General features: G+C 36.8%; 1 protein-coding gene across 7 annotated transcripts in view; it reads right to left on the reverse strand.

Moving 5' to 3' along the window:
• ETV1 (ETS variant transcription factor 1) overlaps window positions 1-11,931 on the reverse strand; it is a 64,014-nt gene extending 52,083 nt beyond the window's left edge. For 3 of the 7 annotated variants that reach the window (XM_054384730.1, XM_054384731.1, XM_054384728.1), the window contains exons 1-3: window positions 11,887-11,931; window positions 11,020-11,107; window positions 9,205-9,252 (exon numbers count right to left, since the gene is read on the reverse strand). In XM_054384730.1, coding sequence (XP_054240705.1) covers window positions 9,205-9,252; window positions 11,020-11,107; window positions 11,887-11,931 — 181 coding nt within the window. Of the gene's footprint in view, window positions 1-8,681; window positions 8,743-9,204; window positions 9,253-11,019; window positions 11,108-11,886 lie in introns of those variants that run through there. The other 4 variants (XM_054384733.1, XM_054384734.1, XM_054384732.1 and 1 more) reach the window with 2 other exon arrangements.
• Window positions 11,932-12,498: the final 567 nt, after the last annotated feature.

Consider the following 12,498-nt stretch of genomic DNA (forward strand, 5'->3'; position numbering starts at 1 on the left):
ATTGAAAAAACCAATATTTACTTAAAGCAAGACTCATTATTAACACCCATTCCCCTTGCGTACGATCATCTTTGCTTTTAGGAAGCTTTCATCACAAACCTGAGATATAAAATACAATCGCTTCACAGTCTGCTGATACATCATTTGGTGGTACCACAGTCCCTATTCATTGTGTATCTAAGACATTAGCCATGTCTCAAACAGTGTTCTAAGTTCCTTTAAGCTAAAATACCACCAAATGTGTATTACAGCTGAAGACATTCGAGTAACTGCAGTACATGATGCTGAGAAGTGGCATCCTCAGAGTACTAGTGGTTCCGGGAACATCTCAAGAGAAATCCAGCTCCTCATCTCTGAACTTTGCCATCTTGTCCTCAACATACAATAACAGGAATCATCACAGCAAAGGTGCATAAAATTAGCTGTTTGAAAATATTTTAATTCACGCAGCTCTCAACTGAAGACAAGCAAATAACTCAGATGATCTTAATTAAAAAGTTAAGATCTGCCATGATCCAGTTACCCAACAAGATTTGACAGGCAAATACTCATTATATAATAATTTATTGAAAACGTGACTATCTAACCATTAAACACATTAAATGATTAAATATTACTTTAATGCCCTTCAGAACACTTTCTAGTTTAGGAAGCATACGTTCCCATTTTGAGATGTGCAATTACTACTAGCTTTAACAGAATTTGTTTTAATTAAAAATAAGTATTTAATTACAATTACAAGCAACTATTTTGAATGTTCATTGCAGTACTCTTCACGCATCAGATCTCCACTCCTTACTCAGTAAATATTTCTAACGGCTTAACTGAGAACTATTTTTCCTGGGTAAAGAATCCAGAATCAGGCTCTCTATACTGAAAAATGATTTGTTCTTGGTTTCAAAAGAAATGTTTAAAGTCCTACTGCAGCAAATACCCCTTAAAAACAAATTACCTTGGGAAATCAGCAAACAGAGATTTGAAAAGAAGCGTGACTAAAATAAATACAGGTAGTGTAATTAGCATTACTCTGAAAGAAAAAAAACATAGCTATTGTTGCTTTGTTGTTTTGAGTTTTTCAGTTGTAACAACATTACAGTAATCTATGCTTTTAGAAGAAAGCAGTACCTTTGAGATCGTGTTAGCTCCTCAAAGTTTGAAGCTGTAGAAAACACATATTTTACCACCCCAATATTTCCAGTATTTTTGATGCATTGTATTTCTCTTTCAGAAAAACCACAGGACTTGTAACAAAAATGAACCCTGGGATGATAAGCCCAAATACTACCACTCTACAATTTCTGTTATTTCAGGCAATTCACTGCATGCAAACGTTAGGCATTTTTTGTATAAAAATGCCAAATATTTGACTGTCATGAAATCATGGTATCCTACTTAAAAATCAGTTCCCACAGACTTCTTGGATCTCCAATTGCCTCTGACTGAGTCCGTGAGTAGATTCAGAGTTAAAAAGTCATCAAGGAATTTCTTGCTTACAGAAGACACATCCCACACATTTTTCTTAATCCAGCTCTCATTTTCAAATGCAGCATAGAGGCTAGTATCACTCTAATTTTTTATAAACACACATGTATTTTTTATGTATACATGTGTATACATGTAAATTTGGGGATTCAGAATATCTGAAAAAAAGCTAAAAGACAATAAAAATCCTCCTGTTGAAACTGGAAGGCTGCATTTAAAAATTGCAGAACTGGCACAGCAATCTTATATAACTTACTAGAGCATACTCTGCATACCGGTCTCTGTTTCACCAATGCTTTATTTTGGTTTTATCAGTGTAACTGGACTTACCCCAGAAGAAAATCTGTTGTAAAGATCTGTATCAGTAAATGAGATTTGTTTTTTTTTTTTTTCCCAGCCAAAGAGTAAGAAAAAATAAAATACATCTGGTGAAACTGTTATGGAAAGCAATATTACTTTAGCGATACTGCCATTACCCCTAGTTTGATCTGGAGTAAACAAGAAAAATATACTTCATTCATGGATACCCAAAATTTATGAAGGCTTGTTTAATAGAGATAAAGGTACAGCACTTTATCAGTAATCTAAAAATAGGTGGAGACTACGTTGTCAAAATGTATTTTAAATACAATATTGACATAGCCTTAAAAGCCTCTGTAGGATAAGGAGTACAGCAACTTAATAAGCGTCTAAAACCTTGCCAAATATAAACAAAACAAATAACATCCAAAATGTTCAAACTAGGAACATACATTTCCTACTAGAATCTAATTTTAGTAGCATCAGTACCTTAGAAACAAGCCCACAAGCCTATGCAAAGAAATTAAAGGGACCTGCTAACTGCTGGAAATGAGAACTTCAATTATTCCTTCGTTTGATCTGACATTATTTTTAAACTAGCTCAAGTGAAACCCGCACTTTATCATACTGCCCAAATCCAAGCAACCATCAGCCCAATTCATGGACTTCTTTCACCAGCATCCTGCTATGTGAGGGCAAATCATTGGGATACATCATCCCATTACTCAAACGGAAGAGGGCATTTGCGCCTTGAATTTAGGTAATTACAGGCAGACTTTGTAGCAAATAAAACAGACAAGTGAAGACACCTTAATGTCTGAAAAGAAAATGTAACTTTTAAGGTTGCAAACTGCCTGTACGTTTATATGCGTATGTCATTCATTTCCTCTTTTATTCACAAGTACTGTAATTCAGCAAGGCTGCCATAAAATCTTCATTGGTCTTCTGTTAACATACTCAAGACAAGACACAATGCATAAATCACCCAAAACTTTTTTTTTTTTTTACTTTGCCATTCACAGGAAAATTGAGAAAGATATCTGAAACGATCATCTAACTGAGTGTTTCCCTGAGCTACTTAATTATGGGGGTCTGAGAAGGCAAGTATATTCCAAAAGACTAATAAAAGGTTTTGAAGGATATTAAGCACGTGGCTTTTACTGCTAATAGCAGAAGCAGCTACGTTAGTTCACTCTACATTCAGAGCCATCAAGTCTCAGACTCCTGAAGCAGACAACATCTGCATCATAAACTACCCAGCCCAGCCTACATTATTACCAAAAGTTTTCTTTTTCTTCTGACTATAGCTGTAATGTCTCAAGAGGATTTGGGAAGTGTACACCAATGTTAATGATGATCTCGAGGATGTTATCAGTTTAGATTTTACAGCTTCACTACCTACTGAGTTAAAAACAGTTTGCCAAAAGCAAACAGTCACAGCACAAAAATACTTAAGACTTGTTTGCAGTTTTTAGAGCTTTGAAAAGCCTTTCAAAAGCTGAACTCACAGCAAAAAGCAATTTGGGAAAAAGAAAAAAAAAAGTACAGAACTAGGACCTGTTAGCTTGCTTTCATTGCAAGTAAACAAAAATAAGAAGTCCCCATTAACAAGCATCCAGGACAAAAGGAGTTAATATTTAATTAAAACCAGCTCTATCCACTGTAACAATGACCTGGAGCCAAACAAGGCAGAAGATGTATGAGTCATTCTTTCTGCCAGTGAATGAGACAGCTGATCTCCGAAGCAATTCCTCAAGACAAGCAGTCAGAACTGGAGTTCTGCCTCCATTCACAAAAACACAGTCCAGCATGAACCATGTGGCCTCAACCACAAGCTTTTCATGTCACACCCTTCCAGAAAGCTACAGCAAAGTAAACTTGAACTTTAGGCATAAACACACTGATTTCACTGCTTTGTCTCAAGATGCAGCACAGACCTGCTAAGGAACATTATTTAATAAGTGAAAAGTTAAGCAAATTATGCAGGGCTGATATTTAACTCTTCCTTCTCCCAGCCACAAACTGCTTCCAAAAGCTCAGCTGTACTCCAGGGAAAGGTGTTCCAGTTAAAAAAACAAAACGGAAACTTTCCAGAAAAACAAGAAGCTGCAAACCTCCTCGCTTCACTTAAAACTTTATTTTGGGAGGCAGAATGCTTCCTGTGGTACTGTGTTCTCTGACCTCACACTTCACTTTTAGAGCTAAGAGCAAAGCGTTTTAAAATATCAGTCCATTTATTCTAAGTGGTAAAAGAAATCAAAATTGACAGGAAATTATACGTGAACAGCAGTATTTTGGCTTCAGCTGAAGTAAGACTTTGGGCCTTACCAGTAATGAGCCTACTGAGTTTTCTTTGATTCACTGTCACCTCTGAAAGATGTAAATGTAAGTATTCCTGAAAGAGCTAGGAGAGGGGAGGCTTGCTTGTTGTTGGGTTTTGATAGGGTTTTTTTTCCAGGTTGTTGTTGGTTTTGGTGGTGGGTTTTTTGGTTGTGGTTTTTTTTTTTTTTCCCAGGGAACAACTGTTTCTAACAAAGGAGCATTCAGGAAGCAAAACAGTGACAAATTTCAAGATGGTAAAAAATATTATTTCCCATAAGCACTGGATTTGCTGTCAAAACAACCCAAACCCCTTTTTACATAATGTGAGAAGCTCTGACTAATAAACTTAAATGCTGTTCAAAACTAGCTCCAGATCTCAAAAATTCTCCCTTATGTGAATAATCCCTAGAAATATGAAGATGGGTTTGCAGAATCTGCTCTTCATTTGCTGCTATACCAAAAATGAGAAAAAAGTTAGCTAAAAGAGAACACTCACACTTAACATTTTGTTGCATCCCTCCTGGTTTGCAAACCTCACTATGCCTTTGAAAATTATTATTTTGAATAAAAGGCATTTGCTTTTCCAGCAAACAAGAAAAATGTTAAGAAGTTTATTACTACAGAGACTTTCAGACTTGTAGATTTCTGGTAGTTTTATTTCTTTTTAAAAGAACACTCCCTTCCCTCCCCTTATTTTCTAACTTTCCTCCTTGTCTTGTGCATAGATATTTAAGAGTTGTGAGTATTTGAAAGCCCAATCTCTGCATTACAAATTCTGAAAATCTTTTCACTCATTTTTTCAAGTGTCTGTCCCCATTAGACAGATTTCAGCCTTGGAGACACAAAATTGTAATTTCTTGACTGGTTTTGGTCCTGTGGTCAATTGAATATGGCTGTACAGCATTTGTCTTACAGTGAGTAAATTTTACATTTTTTGGCAGCAGAAAGCTAGTTAAGCCAGAGTAAGCTGCTACACATCTTCACTGCTTTAAACAAAACTAAACCAGTATTGGAAGATCTAATGCTTTCTTTTAGAAAAAAAATAACCACTTAAGAACTGGAAACTACTTATTTTCACACTTTCTCACCTATGAAACAAACTAGAAGTCAACACCACCTTAGACATCACTGCGGCGCTGGCGCATCCTTCAGGATCAAGGAACAAAGGGCAGGAACTTAGCTCCTAAGGTTCATTCCAAATTTGGGCATTAATTATTTGAGCGAAACAGCTTGCTTTTAGATACTAAGAACTGGCTTTTAAATACTGTTAGCTTGTAGTAGGCATCCACTCAAGTTGGCTAAGCTGCAGTAATGGCATGAACCTGTTGTTACCTGTAGCTACTACCTCAAACCACTTTACAGCTCACTTAAGTCTTTTTGTATTTTTTCCAAGTCACCCAAAGAACAATATCTTTTACTTTTCAGTTTATTACCATCTGGGAAACATATTATCTGTTGCTCCAAGAAGCAGGTCTAGTGCATAAATGCATTATGCCTTTGCTTCTGAAGCCTTTTACGTATCTTTAACAAGCTGCAGGAGAAACTAGTATCTGAAAAGATTAATTTTAAATAAAAATCCATAGTTTTGTTCATCTATTATTCCCCCAAAACTGAATGCTTTCACCATGGAAAGGAAACACTCACTAAGAATTTTTCCTCTCTCTTCACTTTATTCCATAACAAGAAGTAACAGCTACCATGATGAGATAACATTAGATTAATATTTGAACCTTTTTTTTTCCAAGTCAATGAACAATTGCTATCTGCCAAAACCAATCTGATTCCAAATATACGGAATCAATAAAGTCATTTTACAATATTATCATGACAAAATGTTGCCATCGAGTTATTTAAATATGAAACAGGAGATAATATCTGAATAATATTTACCTTGGCTAGGAATAGGCAATTTTAACCATTTCCTTTCAAGTTCGAAGGTTGAAACAATTATTAAAGGCTTCGCACTTTCAATTTCTGACTTCAGGAAACAGTTATAATCTATCTTCTGTCTTGCATAATAACTGACATGAGGAAACCTTATTCAAAGTAAGTCATACATCAAAAAACCGTAGATTCTTTCTTACATAGCTAATACTACACAGAGTAAGACGCAAAACTCATTTCCATAAAAATCTAGTGTGCAGCTAGTGGAATACGTTTGGAAGTTTTCTGTAAGTAGTGTTCAGCTTCTTAATTACAGAATAGCACTATATTCAAGAGATTATTTAACTGTTTACATTTTGGGTTATTTCTTTAATACATATGAATATTCCACCATTTTCAACAGGGATAGAATACATTTCTGTTTCCTTGTTTGCCACCAACTAGTCACAGGTGACACTAACTGTAAAAATCTCCAGGCTTAAGCCTGTGATGTAATAGGGATAGCTCCAGGAAAAGCAAAAACAACAAAAAATTAATCCACAAGCATTTTTGTGTGTGCGATAAAATGCAACTCACTTTCTTCTCCTAACTAATAAGTGGATTTCTGACCTGGTAACTCCCCAGTGGGGATCTGAACTCGTGGGAGAAACCTGGTCAGCTGCCACTGCTTTTCATAAAGAGGGTCAAGATGTTTTAAAATTTCATGGTCATTTCCCTGGCTCCCCAGCATTATGAAAAGAAATATGTAAACATTACTGATGCTGCCAAGTTGGCAGACTTTTAGCCTATGAAGGTCCAGAAGAACATAAATGGACACATCTAGCAATCAGTAAACAAGCCTGATTTCAAAATCTGTTTCCTGGCTAAGCTCATCCATGTAGAACATTTGAGCAGAGCTACAATATCCTCAAACACCAATATATTGTAAAGACTACCAAAAGTTGTTTTGGGTAGGTTTGTTTAATAAAAATTGGGGATCAAGTTAATAGCTTAGTATTTGATTTTCTCATCTTGACTTTCTATTTCAGTTTTAGTTTAGCTTTTAGAAAAGCTGTACAAAGTTTGTGTTTTTTTATGGAACAGCTAAAAACATGATGTGGCCTGAAACACATATATTCCTTAAAGTGTTTCTAGAACACTGAAAAATCTGTACTATTTAGTTGTAATATGCTGTGGGAAAACGTAACACTGAGCTTTATTATCATCCCCTAGATTAACCTTTTTTTCATTTTTAAATACTTACCACATGATGCTATAATGCTATCTCTTTTTACAAAGGTTCCTCAATCTAGCTGACACAGGACAAGACATAGGTTTCTCTCTCAAAATCTATCTAAATTTATTCAGTGAAATAGACTCAGCTGAAGAAGAAAAAAAGACTCTCAAACGATTCATTCTAGTCTAAAATAAGCAGTGCCTCCCGAGTAAAAATTGCACTTACAGTAATTTATGTACCTACAGAAATGATTTCATCATTTTTAAATTCCATATTATTTTTCAAACTTACATTATTATCTGCACATGCATTATGAATCTGTCTGCATTTTCCTGACTTATGATCAAAGAAATTTAATCATTTTCAGAAACAAAAACATTCATGCCAGTTAAAAATCAAATTAAAAGTTCTCCTCTCTATCAAAAAATACTATCTTTTGAGTAGTATTTTAACATACTCCTGGCTTGTTACAGTGAATGAGATGAAACAAGATAAAGAGATCCTTAGGGAAACTAACACAGGGAGACAGTTACAGTTATATCTGATTATTATACTAGAAAAAAGATCTTAGCACAGGACATCCTGTTTTCAATGATTAGGAAAGAATCATTAAATTCACAAAAATATATTCTCTGTTCCATTAATTTAAAGATGACTTCTTCATTACATACAGAAAATCTACATGCCAAAAATAATGCTAGAATAAAACTGTCACTAAAATAAGCAATACCCCATAACTTACTTACAAGTTAAGAACTTAAAGCTGTTAAAACAGAATCAGTATGTAGACAAGTAGTCAACAGCAGTATTTGCATATATGAAAACCAACACACATTTTACCCCAACATTCCTCCTTTCCAAAAAAAAAAAAAATTAACATCTATTCTACAAAACAGCTGTGCATAGTCCAGTACATGATAAAAATTAAACATATGTGAATACTCACATTCATTTAAATAAGGATCGATTTGGAGATATTATGTTAATTTGCATCAAAAGCATGTTTACATAAAAGTTTTGAGCAGAAACATTAAGAACAGAAAATGCATAAAAATCTTCATGCTTTAAATAAATGGCATTGTAAACACCAAAGAAAAACAAAAATCAGAGAATATTGCTAAAGAGAATACACTTCGACAAGCAGAAAGCTGCCTTGCAGTTTGTTAAAGTTCTCTAAATGCAGCAGCTCATATTCTGTCATTAAATGAATCTCTCAACAGCTACTCTAAATTCAGATTTCTACATTATTGCTCTTAAACCTTCTCTATTCAGTAGAATGTACTCTGCAAGATTATTTGAAATACTTAAAAGCACAAGCAGGTGTACACAGACCGATGTCAGTTTTCTAATCACCCAGTACACAATCTCACAATTACAAACATGAAGACAAAAATAACATGCAAAATATTTAAAGGTTTCTGGAAAAAAAATAAAAGAAAGAAAAAAAAATAGTACTTTTAAAGTATTTCATACACACCTAATGTTCTGTGTTGTGAACAAGGTGGAAAGAAGACACTTGCACTTAAATCTTGAAGCATCCCGTCCCGATGAACCCAGAGAAACTAATTTCTGCCATCAGAAAAGTACTCCACCAGAACACCAAATAATTATATGTGCTGCTCTAAAGGAAACAGCAAGCCCAGTTCTGGCTGTATGTAGTCTCTCGAGGTACAATAATATAAACCTGATCAATTGCAATTAAAATCTGAACAGAGGCTTAGAACTTGAAGTCTTGGTGCATTAGTTCTTGCCAAAAGCAGATGTGATTGTGAGCTGGAAGCAATTTCTCCTGGTAATTTGTGATGACACTGGGTAGAGCAGCCCCAGAGTCCCCAAAGACAAACTCATCAGAGGCTCTAATGTATGCATGACACATGAGGTGGCTCTTTTAGAGCTCAATTAATTGGGCTGAACATTAAGACAGCAAGTTCAGGACTTTTTTTTTTTTTTTTTCCCTCCAGAGCTGTTTTTCCTCTTTTTACAAGCAATTTTTCCCTTACCTTCTGCAAGCCATGTCTCCTGTAATTGGCTCAGATCTTGAAAGAGTTCTGCAAAAAGATGAAGACAGAGATCAGAGACTCACACCCTTAATCTCTTCATGAGATTAAAATATCCTCAAAAATACATTTTTCCTGAAGAACAACATACAAAAATTCTATTTTGGCAGTCAAACATACAGACAAAGTAGCTATTTTGGGGCTGCAGTTAATGATTTTTCTACACCTATTAATAAAAAAATAATTACTTACTGTATTATTTTAAGAGCTCTTGAAATAAACAGAATCTTAATCAAGCTCTGTAGTGTAAAAGGCTCATTCAGCAACACATAGGAAAGTTAAAAATTATAATCTTTCTTACAGGTGAACTATTTCTCCGTATACAATTCAGGCCTCCTCCTGTGGTATCTGCTCCCTCAGACTTCAACAGGAGTTCTGCCCAAGCAACAACTGAGTATTTTTATTAGCAGGGCTGTAACGATCACAAAAATTTTGAAGCAAAGACCTGAGAGGCTGCAACAGCAAACAGAAATGGGAAATCTCTTCTACTTCCCCTTACATTTTACTTTGTATGACAAGCGATTCACCACTATTTCCTAGATGTACTCATTGTACTTTCTTTAAAGTGAAACCAATTTCTCCACAGACCGAGTTTTGCAGCAGCTTATCTTTCCTTGCAATTCACTCAAATGAGTTGCTTTTAACAGGTGCAACCAGAGCAGCAATCGGTTTACTTGCAAAGCTCTGAAACTCAGTTATGAAAATTCTGTTTACTGAGGCTAAGTAGGATATTTGAACTGACAAATGGTTTATTTTTAATTTACTGTATTTTGAGAGAGACTTCCTCTTTTACAAACGTTGACAGATAACTATTTACATACACTGAAATGACAGAGGCTATTCATTTACTCTATGGATTGATACCTCATGTTGATGTTGAGAAATCATTTAAGTGAAAATCAGAAAGTTGTTTTTTCAGTCTATTTTAAACTTTTCTGGACAAGTACGCAGGGACTTTAGAAAGTGTATCAGTGTGTCCTCATCCCCACAAGACTTACAGTGGTTAAGTTTTAGGCCTCTATATATACCTTCCTGTATATATTATGTACTTACAGGGGGGTAGGCACAGCATCTGTACTGACCCTGTGGTCTAAAGCAGTGTTAGCACCTATTGCTAGACTACTGCCCTATAAGTGATCCTCAGTCCTGCTGACAGGACTTAGTTACAAATCTTTGGCCTCACAAACTTTGTCCACTCCAGACTTTAACTGAATTTCCCAGGATTTTTAACTCTGCTGGAGCCACAGCAACAGGCTACCAGGTACCAGGACTAGCTTTACAGTAACACCAGAGTAAAAACCAACCATATCCTACACCATCATTCTCAGTCCTGCTACCACCAGTGAACACACACCAGTGAAAGGGATGTTAAAAGGTGGGACAAATGAGGAAAGCCATGAATCTCAAGAGGCCTGAAGGTGAAAAAGCTAGGTGCCATGACCTATGTCAGATGCTGCAAAGGCTTGGCCTCAGTGTATGATATCCGTGCACCACATGTGCAGTAGTACCAAAAATGCAACAATGTAAGTCAAGGAAAGAGTATCAACTTCATCAGTCTATTGCCTTTGCCATTCTATTTTGCAGTAGTAAATGCAATTTTCTGGTCTTGTTTATTCAAATTGATCTAGGTATATTTATCTCCAAGATAAATAAATAAATAGCTCTCAAAGAGCTTCATTGCCTTAGTAAGTAAGGGGGGGGGAGGGTGTGTTGGGGGCAGGGTGTGTTGGGGGGGAGGAGGGGGGAACAAGCCCTCACCTTCTGAATCATGAGCCAGGTCTCTGTTAATGAATTTTCTTTTCCTGACATTTGTCGGTCTCTCATTACAGTTTCTCCCACGCGGATTCTATAAACAGGAAAGATCAGTTACTTCAGAAATCTGAGGGGTTTGGGTTGTTGCCTTTTTTTTTCATTTAATCAAGAATACTGAAAGCTGGCATGAATTCGTTACATTTTCTAACAGGGAAAGAAAGGATCGTCTTGCAGCCTCCAATTTCTAGCAAAAGATATTGCTGAGCACCTAACGTGTTCATAAAGATTCCTCTGTCTAAAAGCAACACATTTCTATGTACACTCACACACACATATATATATTGTGTTCAACAGCAACACAATACCAACCATGTATTTTTAGCATTTAAAGTACACAAACCTACACAATAGCACATCAATCCCCTCTGTGTAAGCTACGCAGGAGAACCCAGATATGAGATTATAATAGGCTGCTTTGTTTCCCTGTGTTACTTAAAACGTTGTTTGCAAAGTCCTGAAAGTCAAAAAGAAAAATAAAAAGGAAAAAGAAAAACGTTAACGTTTGCCTCAACTTCATTCTTCTGAGCGCTGCAGGCAAACACAGCCAGAAACTTTGAATGCAACTGCTGCTGCTCTTGCCTCTCTCATCCGCTAATCATGTGCATGATTTTTTAATCATCCCAAAACTGTCTTTAAAAGATGATGATGCTTTATTTAAATAACTAAGAAGACAGGCTGATCTTGCAGGCAGAGCTCCCAGATGAAGAGTCGCCCCTACAGCGGTAACAAAGCAGAGACTCTCTCTGCAAAACTCCCCCACAGAAACAAGTCGGAGTCAAGTTTATAAACACCAACTTTGAACCGATCACTCACACTGGTGACCATGTAAGGCACTTGCTGGTCATAAAATCCATCCATTCTGCAACTCTTCCACAAGTCTTAGCTCAGTGTTTTATTTACTGGGCATTTGATCTGGAGATTTCCTCGGGGTCTGGACTCCAATCAGCCTGGAGGGGAATACAAGATGGCTTTTAGATTAAAAAAAAAAAAAAAAAAAAAGGAGCGCCATGAATGAACTGCTTGAATTTGCATAGCTAATTAACCTCAAAGAGTCCCATTCATAAAAACAACCCTCCCTTCTCTGCCTTCACCTGGTTTACGCGCTTCTGCCAGGAAAACCCGGAGCAAAAGCACTTCGAAGCAGCAGCAGAAAGCAAGACGAGAGGCAAGGGTTTATTTACACTCCTCGCCGTATTCCCCGGGCGATCCGCGCAAGTGGCAGCCCCGGCTCTAGCAAACGTGTGCTCAACTCGTAATGGCGAACGGCGGGGCGAGCCGCGCACCTCACGGCAGCGGCGGCAGCGCCCGCCAGCCGCAGCCACGCACACACACACCCCCCACACACCGCCACACGCACCCAGCCGCCTTCCCCCCCACCCCCTCCCTCGCCCCAGCATCGCTTCTGCAGCCCACCGCCACCGCGCA

The sequence above is a fragment of the Indicator indicator genome, chromosome 11 (genome assembly GCF_027791375.1).
Source record: "Indicator indicator isolate 239-I01 chromosome 11, UM_Iind_1.1, whole genome shotgun sequence".
NCBI lineage: Eukaryota > Metazoa > Chordata > Aves > Piciformes > Indicatoridae > Indicator > Indicator indicator.